Source organism: Glycine soja, chromosome 11 (genome assembly GCF_004193775.1).
Source record: "Glycine soja cultivar W05 chromosome 11, ASM419377v2, whole genome shotgun sequence".
Taxonomy (NCBI): Eukaryota; Viridiplantae; Streptophyta; class Magnoliopsida; order Fabales; family Fabaceae; genus Glycine; species Glycine soja.
In genome coordinates this window covers 47,658,927-47,677,360 of record NC_041012.1, presented here as the reverse complement: position 1 = coordinate 47,677,360, position 18,434 = coordinate 47,658,927, and the positions used below count along the sequence as shown (strand labels likewise).

The following is an 18,434-nucleotide window of genomic DNA, read 5'->3' as shown; positions in this document are numbered from 1 at the left end:
GGCTAATGATTGAGAATTTGGTGTTGTATTTCTAATATTTTTTTTTTATTTTGAGTAAGTGATAATGAATTATTTTATAAATTAATTTTTTTAATATTATCAATGGTTGTGATTATATCACATCACTATTTAATTGACGATAAAAATTTAAAATAAAAATTTAAAAATATCAAGTACTCATAATAATAATTTTTTATTATTAAGAATCCAAAATAAAATTTAGTTATTTATCAAGAATCTTAAATATATTTAAATCAAATTTAAATATGGTAAGTAAAGTGAATTTTGTATTATTATCTTTGAATAAAAGTGGAGAGTTATTTAATTATCAATGTTTAATTTTTGTTTTATATAAGTCCAATTTTAATTTTGATTAAAAATATCCATAACATTCAAATAATTAAATATATCATTCCAATTTCTCATTATTTGTTACAATTTTCCATCTAATTATGAAAAATTATATTTATTCTCTCTCTCTCTCAATAAAAAATCATATACAAATAATCTATCTCTTTATTTAGTTTAAGAACAGACCAGTTTCCACAAAAAAAGAAGTTGTTAAGAACAGACCAGAAAAAACATGGGCTCCGAAAGTCAAATGCCCAATTAGAGCGGAAGTCATCCCAACCTTTTGGGTAGGCCTATTATCGCTTTTCATAAAACTAGACCAAACACTCAAGGTTTCTTGTTGTTTTGAATTCGTAGCTATGACGCGCAAATAAAATAAAGTTTTTGAGTTTAAATAATATTTTGTAGTTTAAATTCTGAACATGAAGCTATATAATATAGATAGAAATATAGTTGGGCCTATTATGGTCTTATTTAATCAGAACAAAATTGTTTCATAAAAATACTTGATCTTATGAAAAGATTGAGACCTACATAAAAAAAATGAAAAGATTGAGACCACTAATTTTTTAGGACTTTATCAGATCAGTTATCCATATTATAAAAAAAAAACCTTGTGATCTTACATTTAAAAAAATCGAGACCACTACTTTTTCAAGACTTTATTAAATCAGTTATCCATATTGCCACTTAAGATAAAAAAAAAAAAAAACAAAAAAACCTTAAGGTTTAGCAGGATGAATTAAAAAGTGAGAAAAAAATCTTTGGACACCTAAAACCAATGCGTCGGCTAATATGGGAGAGATGGACAGGTCTCCCCATTTTGGGAAAGCAACCTCAGCCGTTAGATAAAGTGTGCTTTTGATCGAGTGGCCAGAGTTTTTCAGGGTTACCTTGCGAACAAAGTTGCTTTAGTTGTTATCTCTTTGTACGTGGACTGAAATGGATCGGGTGTTCCTAGGTGCACCCAATATTATTACTAGTACACCTAACATTTAATGATAAAAGTAAAAAATATCCTTGTATAAAAGGTTTTTATGGATCAAGTTGATCTATAAAAGGCTTGCATATCAATTTGATCCATAAGGCTTTTACGAATCAAATTAATCCGTATGCTTAAAATATCAACATACAGATCAAGTTGATTCGTAAGGTTTTTATGAATCAAGTTGATTTAAAATATCAACATACAGATTAACTTGATCCGTATCAACCTTACGAATCAACTTGATTCGTAATGGATCAAGTTGATTCGTATGCTTAAAATATCAACATATGGATCAACTTGATCCATAAGCCTTTTATGGATCAAGTTAACATACGGAACAAGTTGATCCGTTAGGCTTTTACGGATCAAGTTGATTCGTAAGTCTTTTATGAATCAAGTTGATTTGTATGCTTAAAATATCAACATACGGATCAAGTTGATCCATTAGGCTTTTACGGATCAAGTTGATCCACATGCTTAAAATATCAACATATGGATCAACGGATCAACTTGATCCGTAAGCCTTTTACGAACCACTCTCATGTACACCCAATACAAATGAGGGACAGTTTTGACATTTTAAAAAAATATTGAGTGCATCAGCAATATTGTTGGGTGCACCTAACAACACCCAAATGGATCCGCTCCCAATACAGTTTTGACGGTATCTGAAGTCTGAAATGACAAGGTAGCCATGTTGAACTCTTGAAGGACCTGCACTTACACTCCTTTATTTGGACCGCACCCTCTAATTTACACAGTTTGTCCCTGACCAGTTGTTAAAACTTAAAATAGTTACTAGAAAAAAAATATCGAATAGCATTTGTTAGAGTTTGGAATTATTTTTGCTTATGATTTATTCCATATTTAATTTAATGTGCATATATGTTAAATTTAAATCGACAAGAACCTTGAACAAGTTAAATTGGTAATTGAAAAAAAAAATACTACTCCATCGGTATCCCTCTTAAAAAAGGTTAACGAATATAATTGCGATAACACAAAATATAATAATAATAATAAATAAAAAATATTTAGTTAATATTTTTATTTTATGTTATAAATATAATAATAATAGTAATAATAATAATAATAATAATAATAATAATTATTATTATTATTATTATTATTATAGGATTTGTTAACTTACTCCATTTATTTATTTAGAATGAATTAGTTAACAAGTTATATTTTGTGTATTTTAAAATTGTTAGTTATATTTTCTTAACCGACTCCTTTTAAATAAATGAATATATATTCATACACGTATCTTAACATTCACACACTTGTTTTTTAGAAAATATAAGTAACTAAGTTACAACTTTGATGTATTTTAAGAAAATTAGAGTTAGATGTTACTTAAGTTACATATTGTAAAACATAAGTCGAGTTTGGGGATCAGTCGAGTTTGGGGATCAAACTCTAGTTTCTGAAGGTGAAATCTGGAAATGGTGGACGTGATTTATATGATCTTAGATGAGTTTGGATGTAATTCAACCTCAAAAACTAGTTCACGCGGTGAGAGTTGTTCCTCATTTATAAAGCTCTAATATGATTATATTATTAGTCGATTTGAGACTTGAATTATTTGTAAGTGTTTATGTTTCTGCTTCAGATTCAGATTCTCTGTGGCAGAGTTTTGATCACCCAACCGACATGTGGCTTCCGGGCGGCAAAATCAAACTCGACAACAAAACAAAGAAGCCTCAATACCTCACTTCATGGAAGAATAACCAAGATCCTGCAATGGGTCTTTTTTCTCTGGAATTAGACCCCGAAGGAAGCACTTCTTATTTGATTCTTTGGAACAAACCTGAAGAGTATTGGACAAGTGGTGCTTGGAATGGACACATTTTCAGCTTGGTTCCCAAGATGAGGTTGAATTATCTCTACAATTTCTCGTTTGTGACGAACGAGAACGAGAGCTATTTCACCTATTCCATGTATAACTCGTCCGTTATATCGCGGTTCGTGATGGATGTCTAGGGGCTGGTCAAGCAACTCTCGTGGCTGGATAATGCTCTTGTTTTGGTCACAGCCGCGACAGCAGTGTGAGGTTTATGCCTTTTGTGGTGCGTTTGGGAGCTGCACTGAAAATTCGATGCCGTATTGTAATTGTTTGACAGGTTTTGTGCCAAAGTCACCGTTTGATTGGAATCTGGTTGATTACTCAGGTGGGTGTAAAAGGAAAACCAAGTTGCAATGCGAGAATTCCAATCCCTTTAACGGGGATAAGGACAGGTTAATTTATTGCAATTCCAAACATGGCATTACCTAAACATGCACAATCTGTGGGTTCAGGGAATGTGAAGCAATTTGCTTGAACAACTGCTCCTGCACAGCGTATGCATTTGACAGTAACGGATGTTCGATTTGGTTTGCTAACCTTCTGAATCTGCAACAGTTATCCGCGGATGATAGTAGCGGAGAAACTTTGTATGTGAAACTTGCAGCATCTGAGTTTCATGATAGTAAAAACAGTAATGCTACTATTATTGGTGTGGCGGTGGGAGTGGTTGTTTGCATTGAGATTCTGTTGACAATTCTTTTGTTTTTTGTGATTAGGCAAAGGAAGAGAATGTTTGGAGCAGGAAAGCCTGTGGAGGGTTTGTTGGTGGCATTTGGGTACAGAGATTTGCAAAATGCAACAAGGAATTTCTTTGAGAAATTGGGAGGAGGAGGGTTTGGTTCTGTTTTCAAAGGAACATTGGGTGATTCCAGTGTGATAGCAGTGAAGAAGTTGGAAAGTATTAGCCAGGGAGAGAAACAGTTCAGAACAGAAGTTAGCACAATAGGGACAGTGCAACATGTCAATCTGGTTAGGCTCCGCGGATTCTGCTCCGAAGGTGCCAAAAGGTTGCTAGTTTATGATTACATACCAAAGGGCTCCTTGGATTTCCATTTGTTCCATAACAAGAACTCTAAGGTGTTGGACTGGAAAATGAGATACCAAATTGCGTTGGGAACAGCAAGGGGATTGACTTACCTTCACTAGAAGTGTAGAGATTGTATCATACACTGTGATGTGTAGCCAGAAAACATTCTCCTAGATGCTGAATTTTGTCCCAAAGTTGCAGACTTTGGCCTTGCTAAGCTTGTTGGAAGGGATTTCAGCAGGGTTCTCGCAACCATTAGAGGAAGAAGAGGCTATCTTGCTCCAGAGTGGATTTCTGGGATGGGTATCATAGCCAAAGCTGATGTTTACAGCTATGGAATGATGCTTTTTGAATTTGTATCAGGAAGGAGGAACTCTGAGCCATGAGAAGATGGAAAAGTGACCTTCTTCCCCACCTTTGCAGCAAATGTTGTTGTCCAAGGTGGCAGTGTTGCTAGCCTTTTGGACCGTAGTTTGGAGGGTAATTGCTGAGATTGAGGAAGTGACTAGAATAATAAAAGTTGCTTCGTGGTGTGTTCAAGACAATGAGACTAACCGGCCAAGCATGGGTCAAGTGGTTCAAATCCTTGAAGGGATCTTGGAGGTGAATTTGCCTTCAATTCCAAGGTCTCTTCAAGTGCTTGTTGACAATCAGGAGAGTTTAGTTTTCTACACTGAATCAGACTCCACCCAAACTTCACAGGTGAAGAGCAATGTCTCAACGACCTCCTCCTCTCATGCCAGAAGTAACATCTCTTCAGCAAGCTCCAAGTCCTTGGGAGGAGAAAATTAGAGGACATATTTGTATCTCTTGTTAGTTGTGACTGATACAAAATATGACAATTTTTGGTTTTTAAGAATGCATTAATTGTAATATATGGGGTAAATCATGAGATTTTATTTTCTATGTTGGTTTTATATTCAATCAATATGTAATTTGATGTAGATGTTACTGCACTCATTGATGTGATCAAGATCTGGGGTGGGTGAGATCAGACAAGATGCTATCTTGGTGATCGAGAGGCCTCTCCATCACTGAATTTTTCTAACAGGAGCAAGACACAGACAGAGTAGAGATGACTGATGAGTGTGATTTTTTATTTTTTTTTATTTAATCTGTTTACGGAATACGGATATCTTTTTCTCATTAGAAAATTCCTGTACAAGAAAGGAGTATGCTCGGAGGAGAGGAGTGGTTTGTGCTGCTACCTACTGTATCAGTATGATAAGTTTGGTTTTTCTCTGGTATTTTATTATCTTTTAATTGGTTTCTCTCTAGTTTATGCTCGGAGGAGAGGAATATCTTTTCATTTTGTACTGCCATGCTAAATGCCTAAATTTATACACCCATTTTTTTTTTTTGGTCTTCAAACATTAATTTCAAGATTCCATGCATTGAAGATACATAGGAGGAAGAGAAACATTAAGTGTTGCTGGCAGAAAGGCACTGAGTACCCCCTTAACATTACTTTCCTACGGGTTCATGATATAAACTTGCATAGAATATTCAGATTAGTTTATTCTTATGATGTTTGGGTTTCTACTTTCTCTGGTTAAATGTGTTTCAATTATAAAGCAGTTGGATGATGTCAATTTAACACGTCGTAACTGTCAGAGGACACCATTTGATATGAGCAACTTGAATGGAAGTTGTTCTCTCATTTAATTTTAAATTACCAACTTATGTAGCAGTTTACATACCAATATACCATTAGAGATAAAATTAATAAGAAAAATAAGATAAACATACCGCTCCAAATCAGAATTAGTTATATGTATAAATATAATTATTATACTTTTTATTTTTTTACTTGTGTATATTTTGTTTATATATATGTTTTAGTTATCAAGTTAGTTTATAAGAGATATAAAATTGATAGGAGGATTAAAAAAAGAAAGAAAAAAATTGTAAATTTAATTTTCTCATGCTAACAAAAATTAACAAACTAACGATTAATATTTGATGATAAAAAAACATGACATAACTCATTTAATCCACATTAATATCAAACATAATTAAGTAACTTTAGATAACAATGATAAAAAAGATAAAAAAAAAAGGGTTGCAACTATAAGAATAAAAATGAGATATTTCATACTATAGAAACTAAGAAAAAAAGTTGTTGTAAATATAAAGATCAAATGGATAGCTTTTTTAATAAACCCAAATGTATATTTAAACCTGTGTATTTATATATTATTATATGCTAAACATTTGTTGTATTATATAATTATTTCTTAATATTTTTCTATATTTTTAAATATAATAGAATATTTATATTTTTATAATAGTATGATATATGATCAATTATAAGAAATAATATAAAAAACCTCCCCACCAAAAATAATATTGTTTGGGTTGAAGAGTGTAAAATCTAGAGGGTGTTGTTATTAGCACGACCAATCTAGGTACCTTCATGTAATTTTGAAATTGTCTTCTAGCATAAACCAAAATGTTTTGCAAATGGGGTGAAAAAATATTTAAAATAAAATCATAATTTCATTGTTAAATATTATTTTTACCCTCATTTATAAAACAAAAAACACATTTTTGTTGTACATTGATGGTTACACAATAAAAGTGTTTTTATTGTACTACTTTTTGTTTGAAATTTTGAAAATATAATTATGTTGTGTGTTTAAAATTTGATACACAATATAATTATGATTCTGTCATGTTTTGAAAAGTTTAAAAAAAATCATGAAATCATGATTTTGATATGTGTTTTAAATCTATAGAATCATGATTTTCTTATGTAAAAAATAATTTACTATGTTAGGTGGTTTGAGGGAGAGAGAAAAGAAAAAAGGTGGAGAAATGAGAAAGTAGGAAAAAGATTGGGTGGATTGTGAAAGAGAAAAAGGTTGAAGGTGGAAAAAAGAAGAAGGATAAAATGGTCCTATAACAGGTGTCAATACCAGTTTAGGCATGGGAATAGTTGTTCCCAAAATTAAAGTGCAGGCCCAATACCCACAAACCCTAAAAGTGCAGGCCCAAGAAAGTAAGAAACTCGAGTTTCTTTCTCTTTGTCCTATCAGCCACCACTTGTATGCAGAAAAATCTATCAGCCTAATCTCTTCCGCTTTGTCTTTCTGCCTCGCCGGAAGAAGCCATTGTCTCTCTTTTTCTCTTTAACTCTTTCTTCCTCGCCAGTCGCCGGAAGTTGCAGAACGTCTCTGCCTCGCCGGAAAAGTAAAAAAAAAGTTGGACGCCTCCTTGGAATCGCGGCCACCGCGATGTGCAATTGAAACAAAGTTCATTTTGTATTTTTTTTTGGTGAATAAACAAAGTTCATTCTAATTAAACCTGCCTTGCAAATTAACTCAGTTAGAGTTTGGTGTTCTATCTTATTACGATTTCATTCTTCTAATTATTTTTGTTCTCTGTTAGTTTTCAGGTTTGGTACGTCAGTCGTTGAAGCGTTAAAAATGACATTTTGTGTTCTCCTCTCATTCAACAATCCCAAACCAAGTTCTTTCCTAAGTTCCACCTTTGTTCTTGGCCAAACAACACCTTTATCCTTCTCTATCAATGAAAAACTAAAACCCCGCAACGATCTCAACAGTGTCTTAGTTTCAATTTCTTGTTCATCTATCAAACTCGTACGTGACCGTTCACTCGACAGACATGTTGTCACGAAGAACAAAACTAGGTTTGTTCAAAAGTTAAAAACTTTACTTCTCTCCAAACCGAAACACTATATCCCACTTCACATTCTGTCAAAATGCCGCACTTATCTTTGTCTTTCTAAGCCTCGTTCCATACTTTCCATGATTCATCGTTATCCATCCATTTTTGAACTTTTCAATGTGCCATGGCCACCCACACCACTCAACGCAACCAAGTTGCATCCCCAACTCTGTGTTCGATTAACTCCAGCTGCAGCTGCCCTTGCTGCTGAGGAATTGAGTCTTCAATCTTCCATTTCCAACATGTTGGCAACCAAACTCCAAAAGCTTCTTTTGTTGTCTTCGCACCGCCGGTTGCTTCTGTCGAAATTGGTTCACTTTGCTCCTGATCTTGGTCTCCCTCCGAATTTTCGATCCCGGTTGTGCAACGACCATCCGGACAAATTCAAGATTGTTGACACGCCCTATGGCCGTGCACTTGAGCTAGTATCTTGGGATGTCAACCTGGCAATGCCTTTGGTGCCTCCTGCATCATCATCCCATTCTCTTGGTTTCATAGTTGACCGTCCTTTGAAGTTCAAGCAATTGAGCCTTCGAAAGGGGCTTAATTTGAAGAGACGTCATCGGGATTTCTTGCTGAAATTTGAAGAAATGCCATTGGTGTGCCCCTATAGGAATCCTGCTGAGGCTTTGGCCAAGGAGTCATTGGAGGCAGAGAAGAGATCTTGTGCACTGGTGAGGGAGGTTCTTGCAATGACGGTTGAGAAGCGGACTTTAATTGACCACTTGACCCATTTCAGAAAGGAGTTTGGCCTCCCAAACAAGTTGAGAGGGATGATAATAAGGCACCCAGAATTATTTTATGTGAGTTTGAAAGGGGAACGAGACTCAGTGTTCTTGGTGGAGGGGTTTGGTGAGAAGGGTGACTTGTTGGAGAAGGATGAGGATGGGGTTTTATTCATACAAGATAAATGGATGGATTTGGCTCGGGAATCCAAGAGAATGAGACGAGAGAGAAGGAAGGGTAGGATTAGCCAAGATGTTGGCAGCTTGAATGATGCTGATCAAAATAATTATGACAGTGATGATGATTACGATGATAATATTGAGATTGATAACTTTAAAGAAGGTTATGATGATGGTTTTGAGGATATATTTGAAGAGTTGGATTTTGAGGATGAGGATGATGATCATACAAACAGGTTTTTTGCCCAAAACAACAGTGGAGAATTTTGGATTGCAGGACCTTTTCCTATTCAACATGGTTTGGATGAAGTGCAGACGCAACCTTGGTAGTTTTCAATTTGAAGAGCAGAGTTTTCCTCTGCACAAGTAAAGCAATGCAATTTTCAAGTGGTAAATGATGCTTCCACACTACATGTACCATACCATGAATCCATGATGGAGATATTGTTCTATGCTTGACTATTATCAATAGACTATAGTAGTTGAAAGATCATCCAATGTAAGATTGGGTACATAAGATTTCAGCACCAATTGTTACATATTACGACACAAAGTACCAAAGTAGATGTTTCAAGGGCTACAACCTCCTTAGTAGAATAGAGAAAAAGGAATTCAGAGACTGAATTTTTCATTCCTTGTACAAAATGCATACTTACATCGACTTAACCATTGCGTAAGCTCTAACTCTAACGGTTCCCTATAATTGCAGGCATTCCATCACTACCTCATACAAATCTAACAATATTCTTAGCCTATGACACATGTCCCTTTGATACAACTTTATTGAGAAGACCTTCTACCCGTGAGCACACAAGTCCTAGTCCTTGGGTCTGCGTTTCTCTTGTTTGGGACCTCATGCTTTGTTTCTCTTCCTTAGGCATGGCCTTCTTTGTTGGCCCCTTCTTCGAAGCAAAAGTTTCTAACATCGTCCAACTGTTTCAAAATTCAAACATTTATGCAGAGAAACATAAACAACATAAGAATCGGCGGATCCCAATGTCTGATGTAAGTTTATATCATACATGAACATGTAGAAAGTAATGTTATATGTGACATTCAATGCCAACTCCACTTTTTTTGTTTTCTCATTATTGTCATTAGTATCTTCACCATTGTATCTTTAAAATAACGTTTGAAGACAAAAAAGGTGGGCATACATTTAGCATTGTACTAAAAAACCAAAAATAATAAAATACGATTGAGAAACAAAACCTAACAGACTAATGCAATAGGTAGCACAAACCACTTCTCTGGATCTGGATCTGGATCATATCATTAAGTACTGTAACAACTATATATACTCAACTCTCATTACTTACACTACCAACATTATGAAATGAACATGGAAAGACAATCTCGTGATGTACACCACATCCACATTACAATTACACTATGTAAAAATAAAAAAATAAAAGGTTAAATTACTCATTTAGTTACTATAGTTTTACCATTTGTATTTTTTAGTCTCTATAGTTTTAAAATGATTTTTTAGTCCTTATAATTTACATTTTAATTTTCTTTTAGTTCCTATAGTTTAAAAGTAGTATTTTTAGTTCTTATAATTTATATTTTAATTCTCTTTTAGTCTTTATAGTTTGAAAGTGATATTTTTAGTCCCTATAATTTGTATTTTAATTACCTTTTAGTTACAAAAAATATATAAAAATAATTAACTAAAAATTAGTTATAAATTACCAACTATTTTTTATTACAAATTATTTTACAATAAATTAGTTACGAATTATTTGCAAATATTTTTGTAGTTAATTATTATTTATAATATTACTCATTTTTTATGATAAAGACTAAAATAAAATTAAAATATAAAATATAGGAATTAAAAAGATCACTTTCAAACTATAGAGATAAAAAAATTAAAATTAAAATTATAAATACTAAAAAAATCACTTTTAAACTATATGAACTAAAAGAGAATTAAAATATAAACTATGAGGACTAAAAAAATTACTTTAAAATTATAAGGATTAAAATGTACAAATGATGAAACTATAAGGATCAAATTAATAATTAAACCAAAATAAAAAAAAAATGCTATGTTTTGTACCAGTAACAACTAACAAGACAGACAAACTTGTACTCCTAATTTTCTCCTCCCAAGGAAATGGAGCTTGCTGAAGAGATATTACTTGTTACTTGAAAGGAGTTCAATGAGGCGTGGCTCTTCACCTGTGATCTCTAAGTGGAGCTTAAATCGGTGTAGGAAACTAACCAAGATTCTACTAGTTATCAACAAACACTTTAAGAGATCTTGGAATGGGAGGTAAATTCACGTCCAAGATTCCATCAAGGATATGAATTACCTGACCCATGGTTGGCCTCTGAGTCTCATTTTCTTGGACACACCACAATGCGACTGTTACCATTCGGGTCACTTCTTCAGCATCAACGTTTCCCTCCAAATTAGGATCCAAAAGGCTAAGAACATTGTCACCGTGGGCAACTATGTTTGCTGCCCAGGTAGGAAAGAAGGCAAATGGGCCTCCTTCACACTGCTCAGAGTTCCTCCTACCTGATACAAACTCAAAAAGCATCATCCCATAGCTGTACACATCAACTTTTGCTGTGATAGGCACCCCAGAAATCCATTCTGGAGCAATATAGTTTGTTGTTCCTCTAGCTGCTGTGACGACCCTGCTCAAATCCCTTCCAACCAGCTTAGCTAGGCCAAAGTCTGCAAGCTTGGGACAAAAATCAGCATCTAGGAGAATGTTTCCAGGCTTTACATCACAGTGTATAATACACTCTCTGCACTTCTCATGAAGGTAAGCTAATCCTCTTGCTGTTCCCAACGCAATTTGGTATCTTGTTTTCCAGTCCAACACCTTTGAGTTCTTGTTCTGGAACAGATGGAAATCCAAGGAGCCATTTGGCATATAATCATAAACTAGCAGCTTTTTGCTACCTTCGGAGCAGAATCCACGGAGCCTAACGAGATTAACATGTTGTACTTTCCCTATTGTAGTAATTTCTGTTTGGAAATGTTTCTCTACATGGCTAGTACTTTCCAACTTCTTCACTGCTACCACACCGGTGTCACCCAATGTTCCTTTGAAAACAGAACCAAATCCTCCTTCTCCCAATTTCTCAGAGAAATTCTTCGTTGCATTTTGCAAATCTCGGTACCTGAATGCCACCAATGAACCCTCCACTGCTCTAACCATTCTCTTTCTTTTCCTAATCTTGACATACAGAAGAAGGGCCAAGAGAACACCAATGCCAACAATCACGCCCACAACCACACTAACAATCATCCCAATTCTGCTATTATCATCATGAAACTCAGATGCTGCAAGTTTGACATACAAAGTTTGTCCGCTACTATCATCTTGAGATAACTGTTGCACATTCAGAAGGTTGTCAAACCAAATTGAACACCCGTTACTGTCAAATGCATAAGCTGTGCAGGAGCAGTTGTTCAAGCAAATTGATTCACATACCCCCTCATTCCCTGATCCCACAGATTGTTCTTGTTTAGGCAATACCAAGTTGGGAATTGCTATGAACCCGTCCTTATCCCCGTTAAAGGGATTGGAATTCTCGCATTGCAACTTGGTTTTCCTTTTACACCCGCCTGAGTAATCAACCAGATTCCAATCAAACGGTGACTTTGGCTCAAAACCTGTCAAACAATTACAATATGGCATCACGTTTTCGGTGCAGCTCCCAAACGCACCACAAAAGGCATATACCTCACACTGTTGTCTTGGCTGTGACCAAAACAAGTTCCACTGCTGAGCATTTTCCAACCACGAGAGTTGCTTGATCTGCCCCGAGACATCCATCACAAGCCGAGATATAATGGAAGTGTTATACAGGGAATAAGTGAAATAGCTCTCGTTCTCGTTCGACACAAACGAGAAATTGAAGATATAATTCAACCTCATCTCGGGAACCAAGCTGAAAATGTGTCCATTCCAAGCACCACTTGTCCAATACTCTTCAGACTTGTTCCAACTAATCAAATAAGCATTGGATCCTTCGGGGTCTAGTTCCAGAGAAAAAAGACCCGTTGCAGGATCTTGGTTATTCTTCCATGAAGTGAGGTATTGAGGTTTCTTAGTTTTATTGTCGAGTTTGATTTTGCCACCCGGAAGGAACGTGTCAGTTAGGTGATCAAAACTCTGCCACAGAGAATCTGAAGCAGAAGCACCATTAGGCCTATTTGTTAACACAAGATTCCCAGAATCTAGAAGAACAGCAACTACGACAGAATCTGACATGGGAGAAGTTATGTTTGTTGACCAAACTTGATTTGAAGACGCATCTAAGAGAACTAAATTACCACCAGATATTGTTAACTTGGCAGTGCTCTTATCAGAGACAGGGTTGTCTCTATTCGCTACCCAAACTATTGTTTGTATGGTGACTCTTTTGTACCATATGCCTATGTAGTAGTTTGAGGAATTACCTGGCTTGAAGAAACCCAGTTCGAAGACCCCAGCTTCAGAAACTAGAGTTTGATCTCCAGTGAGAGTTTGGTTTGTAGAAATGGTTGTGAGAGCTGCAAGAAAATTGTGGGTGAACAAATTGAAAAAGAGGGTGAGAAGATACACGCAGAACCGTTGGTTTCTCATGCTGTACATCGGTGTGGCTCTGACTCCAATGAGCAACTGCAGACTGCAGTGGAGCAAACAAATTAATAACAAAGAAATGATGAATGGAACAGGTCCAACTCGTGTCGGAACCGAACCAAGAAGAATAGTAAAAGCGCTATTGGGGACCATTGTGTTCAGCAAACATAACATAAGCATGACTTTTTGGTCTGACTATTCAACACTTTGGTCTGAGCAAGCAATCTTCCTTCATGATGTGTTTTGGTCATATGAGAAACTTCATGCGATTTGTGGAGATTATAGACATTTCTTCAAATAATTTACTAGAAAAAAATAAATTTAAATAATTGATAAAAAAAATTCAATAAGGGAGACTTTAGAAATTATAATAAAAGTGAAAAGATGAATAATCTCACACGCTGCTAATATATATCTCTTATGAAGAATTTTCATTTAATCATTGTTCATATGTTTCTCAAATTGATTCCGCCTTGCAGTTCTCAAATTGATAAAAAAAATTCAACAAGGGAGACTTTAGAAATTAGAATAAAAGTGAAAAGATGAATAATCTCACACGCTGCTAATATATATATTTTATGAAGAATTTTCAATTAATCATTGTTCATATGTTTCTCAAATTGATAAAAAAATTCAATAAGGGAGACTTTAGAAATTAGAATAAAAGTGAAAAGATGAATAATCTCACACGCTGCTAATATATATATTTTATGAAGAATTTTCAATTAATCATTGTTCATATGTTTCTCAAATTGATTCAGCCTTGCAGTTCTCAAATTGATAAAAAAATTCAACAAGGGAGACTTTAGAAATTAGAATAAAAGTGAAAAGATGAATAATCTCACACGCTGCTAATATATATATTTTATGAAGAATTTTCAATTAATCATTGTTCATATGTTTCTCAAATTGATGAAAAAATTCAATAAGGGAGACTTTAGAAATTAGAATAAAAGTGAAAAGATGAATAATCTCACACGCTGCTAATATATATATTTTATGAAGAATTTTCAATTAATCATTGTTCATATGTTTCTCAAATTGATTCAGCATTACAGTTTACATTTTTTTTCCATTTTTTTCAAAATTATATGTTAATTTTTTTAATTAATTTGTAAATATTTCATTTAGAAGATTCTATGTTATGTGTGTTTGAGCATTTAGAAGAGTCCATCTAAGAAAGACTGGCTCTGTTTAAATGTTTGCCAAAAGTTGCCCCAACAGCTGTAATAGCAACTACTACAACAATAATGTTAATTTAGAAAACTGATGACATGCATACATTTAAATTGCGTTTCATGCAAGTAATGTTTCTGCCTGAAATAATATGTTCATAATTTAAATCTAAATGACTAATTATTAGCAAGAGATTTAGTTGAGTTGATTATACAAGATGTATAAGTATTATAAATATCCTTAGTGTAAGATTTTGTTGCGTTGATATTATGTGTAAAATTTATTGTAAAATATTTAGAATTTAAAAGCTCATTTACAACCTTGATATATATAGGATTTGGGATACACAACCAACCATCATCCCATCAAAGTTCATACATATTTTTCCTACTTTTCATTCGTTAAATATACATTTTAGAGTGTAACACGAACAGGTGCTTCAGGTTTCCTCAACTTGATTACTTGCCATTGCCAATTATGAAAAAGGTCAACGTCACAAAAAACTTTTGTCTCTGTCCATTGGGCATAAGAAAATCTTTATTTTTGAAGAAGAGCCTCTAGCACAAAAAGAAGGATCCTCACGTAAAAGATTCAATGCCCATTACGAACGTTCCTTTGTTTCGACCACTCCTTCCATTACGGTCCCTACGGCTATTCTTGTGTGCTTTGGATTCTGCGTTCCGCAACTTGAGAACCTCTTTTTTCCAGCAACAGATTCCGTTCCAAATAGAGAAAAAACATAACAATAATGATGTCCAGATAGTAACATTGACCTTACCCCAAAAGACCGTAACCACTAAGCTTACAAGAACCCAGTATATTCCTAAGCACCGAAACTTCTTTTGCTTCTCTACTTGGTCTTTAGGGGACTCGTTCTTTGATTCGGGCGAATTTGAAGATGAAATCGACGAAGACCATTCTGGGGGCTTGATTTTCTGAATGTTGGTGCCCACAAAAGCTTGTTTCTTCTCATCACCGGTTGATGAACTTTCTGTGTATGCCGAATAATCACGCTTTGACCCAAAACAACCTTGGCCATCAAGATTTTTATTGCGTGCTCTTGTATTCTGTGAGGCAAAGATATTCAAGATCATAACTTTATTCTTTTTTACTTAAATATAGTAATATACCCTTAATTTATCTACAAAAGCAAAACAATATGTAGGTTTATAAAAACAAAAAAAAATCTACTTATTAATCAACACGGTTTCAAACACTACAGCTTTACCAATCATTAGTCGGAATAATAGTGAACTCAATTACTTAAATAAAGTCTTGAATTTAAACTTTATAGATAAAAACATATTATTGAAAAAGAAATAATTTTATTAAAAATAGTCAACCAGATTATTAATAAAATATTAAACAAAGTTAATAGAAACTGCGTACCAATAAAAACAAATCGGCTTTAATTATCTTAGAAAACGTTCGTTTTTGAGGACGAGGCACGACAATCCAATTCTGTGCTAACATATCTTGGTCAGAAAGCGTGGCTTTGGTCGTTGAATTTTTGGCGTCATGTTTGTCTGCAACCGGGATACATGCAAAACGACAACTAGCAGAATCATCAACAACAGCAGCTTTAGGCTCGAGCATGTCATCTATGTCAACCACAGGACGGAAACAGGTTAAGAACCTATTCTTTGAAACGTTTCTCATAGTTTTCTCTTGTTGTGTAAAGCAGAGAAAGGAGATAATAGTTATGATTTAACGGGTTTTTGAGAGCTATGAATGGAGGTACATAAGTGTGTATGATAACTATATATTGTGGTGTCAAATATAGGGACAAGGACGAAAATAAAGAGGAGCACTTTGCATTTGACGAGAGAGTTTTGGATTTTGTGGTGAATAGAAATTAGAAGGTCAGCAACGCTATGTGTGCGTTTGGACAATTGGACAAATTTGTTAGTGGGCTTTAGTGTGTAAGGTTGGCAACTTGGCATGGACGTGTGTCTGGTTCTGCATTGACCAAAAGTTCATTTCATAGGATTTGCTGAGAGACTGAGTGGAGTGGAGGGCGAACAGAAAGAGGCAGGGCAATTTTGAGGCTACCCGTGAAGGAGATAATAGAAGATTTTAAAGACAAGATTAATTGGTTTACCAGAACGCTTTGTTTTTATTTTTATTTTTATAAAGACATTACTTTATTTTTGTTTTCAATTTTTTTGTGCAAAAACAAAAAAAAATTATATATTAAAATTATTTGTAAAAGTAAAAAAAAAATATTTTAGATAGAAAAATAAAAATAAAAAATATTTTATCTTATTAAATAAATAATATAAATTATTTTTCACTGTCCCTGTATTCTTATTAAATTCATATACGATTAATCACATATTCAAATGTTCATCAAATATAAAATTTTAAGTGTACGATTATCTTTTCCTAAAAACATGCTAACTTGAGCTAGGGATCAACTCACAGCGAGAATAAAAACACTAAGACAATTGAATTGATAAAATAAAAACAAATAGGAACGGAATCAAAAATAAATGTTGGGGCGAAAATTTAATATATAAAAAAATAAGGATGAAGAGGAAAACTAGAGCATTAAACTTGAAATGCTAAGGTTAAAAGTTTTTTCATATATATAAAATTAAAAGGATGCAAAATAATAAATAGATGTTAAAAAGAAATCCTTTGATGATGTACTGTTTTAAGGTTCCCAGCACAAAACTGAGTGGTTATGAAGAAGTTTACTCATAAATGAACAAATTGTTTCTCATACTGTATATTTAGTATGAAAGTATAGGGTTTAAGATGTGAAATCAAATGTTATAGAGTAAACAATATCCACGGTCACAAGCCTTGACTTCGAATCGATTTTAATTGATGGGTTGTCTCAGGCAAGTAGATTTGATTGATTAAAGTGAATATTAGAAGAGGGTAAAAGAAAATTTTACATGTAAATATTATAATATTTTTGTATTTCAGGGGGCATTGGGCTACACCTAGTTCCGCCTCTGAAAATACGAGATGTAAATTTATGGCACTTAAATTGCCTGGGTTTCATGAAAATGATTTTGTCTGAAATATTTTCCTTTTTATAAGAAATAAGTTTTAATATAAAATTAGTTTCTTATAAAAATGATTAGAGGTAATATCTTTATAATTTGAAAATGAATGACAAGTAATTTTAATTTTCCCATCTGATCAACTATCTTGCTTTTTTAGAGTACTTTATTTATTTTTTGACCAAAAAGATGCTTATATTATTTTTTTTTTGAAATAGGGACATAATTAAAATTTTTTTGACTAGCATATAATCTAGATGTTCTTGTTAAAGAATGAGCGACTTAATTTAATTGCCTCGGAATAAAACTGACCCAACAGTTTTGAAGTGACTGGAGAATAATTCTGCATTTTTCAATAATTCTTCCAAACTCAGAAAATTTTGGTGCATTACTTTGTAAACTGTCAACCACCATCTTGCAATCGACCTGGAGAATCACATTTGTAAGGTTCATTCATGTCTATGATCCAGGATAGAGCTGAGAATAAAGCCATGCCTGCTGAAACAAAATTCCCTTGACATGGATGGTGTACTTTTTTGTTCACGTTATTCCTCTTTGTTCATGATGGTGTACTTTAATTTGTACTTGTATTTTAGTTTTTTTTTTATTTTACTGTCTTGATTGATTTTCCTGCTGAAATTAAGGAGAATTGAACCTGTCAAAACCAAAACTTATTTCAAAGGTTTTTCCTTCGCTACATGTTGTGGATAACATGTTTTGATACATGTTACCAAATGACCAATATAATATTTTAGTGACCAATACATTTAGCAATATATTTAATTAGAATTTCACAACTTTTTTTTACTTGAGAATTGAGATACACAACACCAATCGTCTTC

The 18,434-nt window shown here is 33.8% G+C and overlaps 3 protein-coding genes and 1 pseudogene across 4 annotated transcripts; 2 read left to right on the top strand and 2 right to left on the bottom strand.

The window, feature by feature from the left end:
- The first annotated feature begins 2,741 nt into the window (after positions 1-2,741).
- On the top strand, positions 2,742-5,557 carry LOC114375882 (annotated as a pseudogene).
- Positions 5,558-7,226: 1,669 nt separating this feature from the next.
- On the top strand, positions 7,227-9,898 carry LOC114376332 (protein WHAT'S THIS FACTOR 1, chloroplastic-like). Of its 2 annotated transcripts, none has more exons than XM_028334414.1 (2): positions 7,227-7,491; positions 7,613-9,898. In XM_028334414.1, the coding sequence occupies exon 2, from the start codon at positions 7,644-7,646 to the stop codon at positions 9,138-9,140; it is 1,497 nt and encodes a 498-aa protein (XP_028190215.1). In that variant the 5' UTR covers positions 7,227-7,491; positions 7,613-7,643; the 3' UTR covers positions 9,141-9,898. The 2 variants fall into 2 exon arrangements, with proteins under 2 accessions (XP_028190215.1, XP_028190214.1); XM_028334413.1 differs by having other exon boundaries at positions 7,228-7,491; positions 7,606-9,898.
- An 855-nt stretch (positions 9,899-10,753) lies between these two features.
- On the bottom strand, positions 10,754-13,644 carry LOC114376331 (G-type lectin S-receptor-like serine/threonine-protein kinase At2g19130). The gene has a single exon (XM_028334412.1). It carries the CDS (start codon positions 13,580-13,582, stop codon positions 11,051-11,053), a length of 2,532 nt encoding a protein of 843 aa, XP_028190213.1. The 5' UTR covers positions 13,583-13,644; the 3' UTR covers positions 10,754-11,050.
- A 1,198-nt stretch (positions 13,645-14,842) lies between these two features.
- On the bottom strand, positions 14,843-16,607 carry LOC114375910. The gene is made up of 2 exons (XM_028333770.1): positions 15,968-16,607; positions 14,843-15,645 (listed from the first exon to the last, which is right to left on the bottom strand). The coding sequence occupies exons 1-2, from the start codon at positions 16,235-16,237 to the stop codon at positions 15,157-15,159; spliced, it is 759 nt and encodes a 252-aa protein (XP_028189571.1). The 5' UTR covers positions 16,238-16,607; the 3' UTR covers positions 14,843-15,156.
- Between the last annotated feature and the right edge of the window lie 1,827 nt (positions 16,608-18,434).

Excerpts from the sequence above, each read along its gene's own strand:
- LOC114376332 (XM_028334414.1), top strand. The coding sequence starts at position 7,644 with ATGACATTTTGTGTTCTCCTCTCATTCAACAATCCCAAACCAAGTTCT.
- LOC114376331 (XM_028334412.1), bottom strand. The coding sequence starts at position 13,582 with ATGCTTATGTTATGTTTGCTGAACACAATGGTCCCCAATAGCGCTTTT.
- LOC114375910 (XM_028333770.1), bottom strand. The coding sequence starts at position 16,237 with ATGAGAAACGTTTCAAAGAATAGGTTCTTAACCTGTTTCCGTCCTGTG. Across the intron at positions 15,646-15,967 it reads AAGCCGATTTGTTTTTATTG|AATACAAGAGCACGCAATAA; the intron begins GTACGCAGTTTC and ends TTTGCCTCACAG.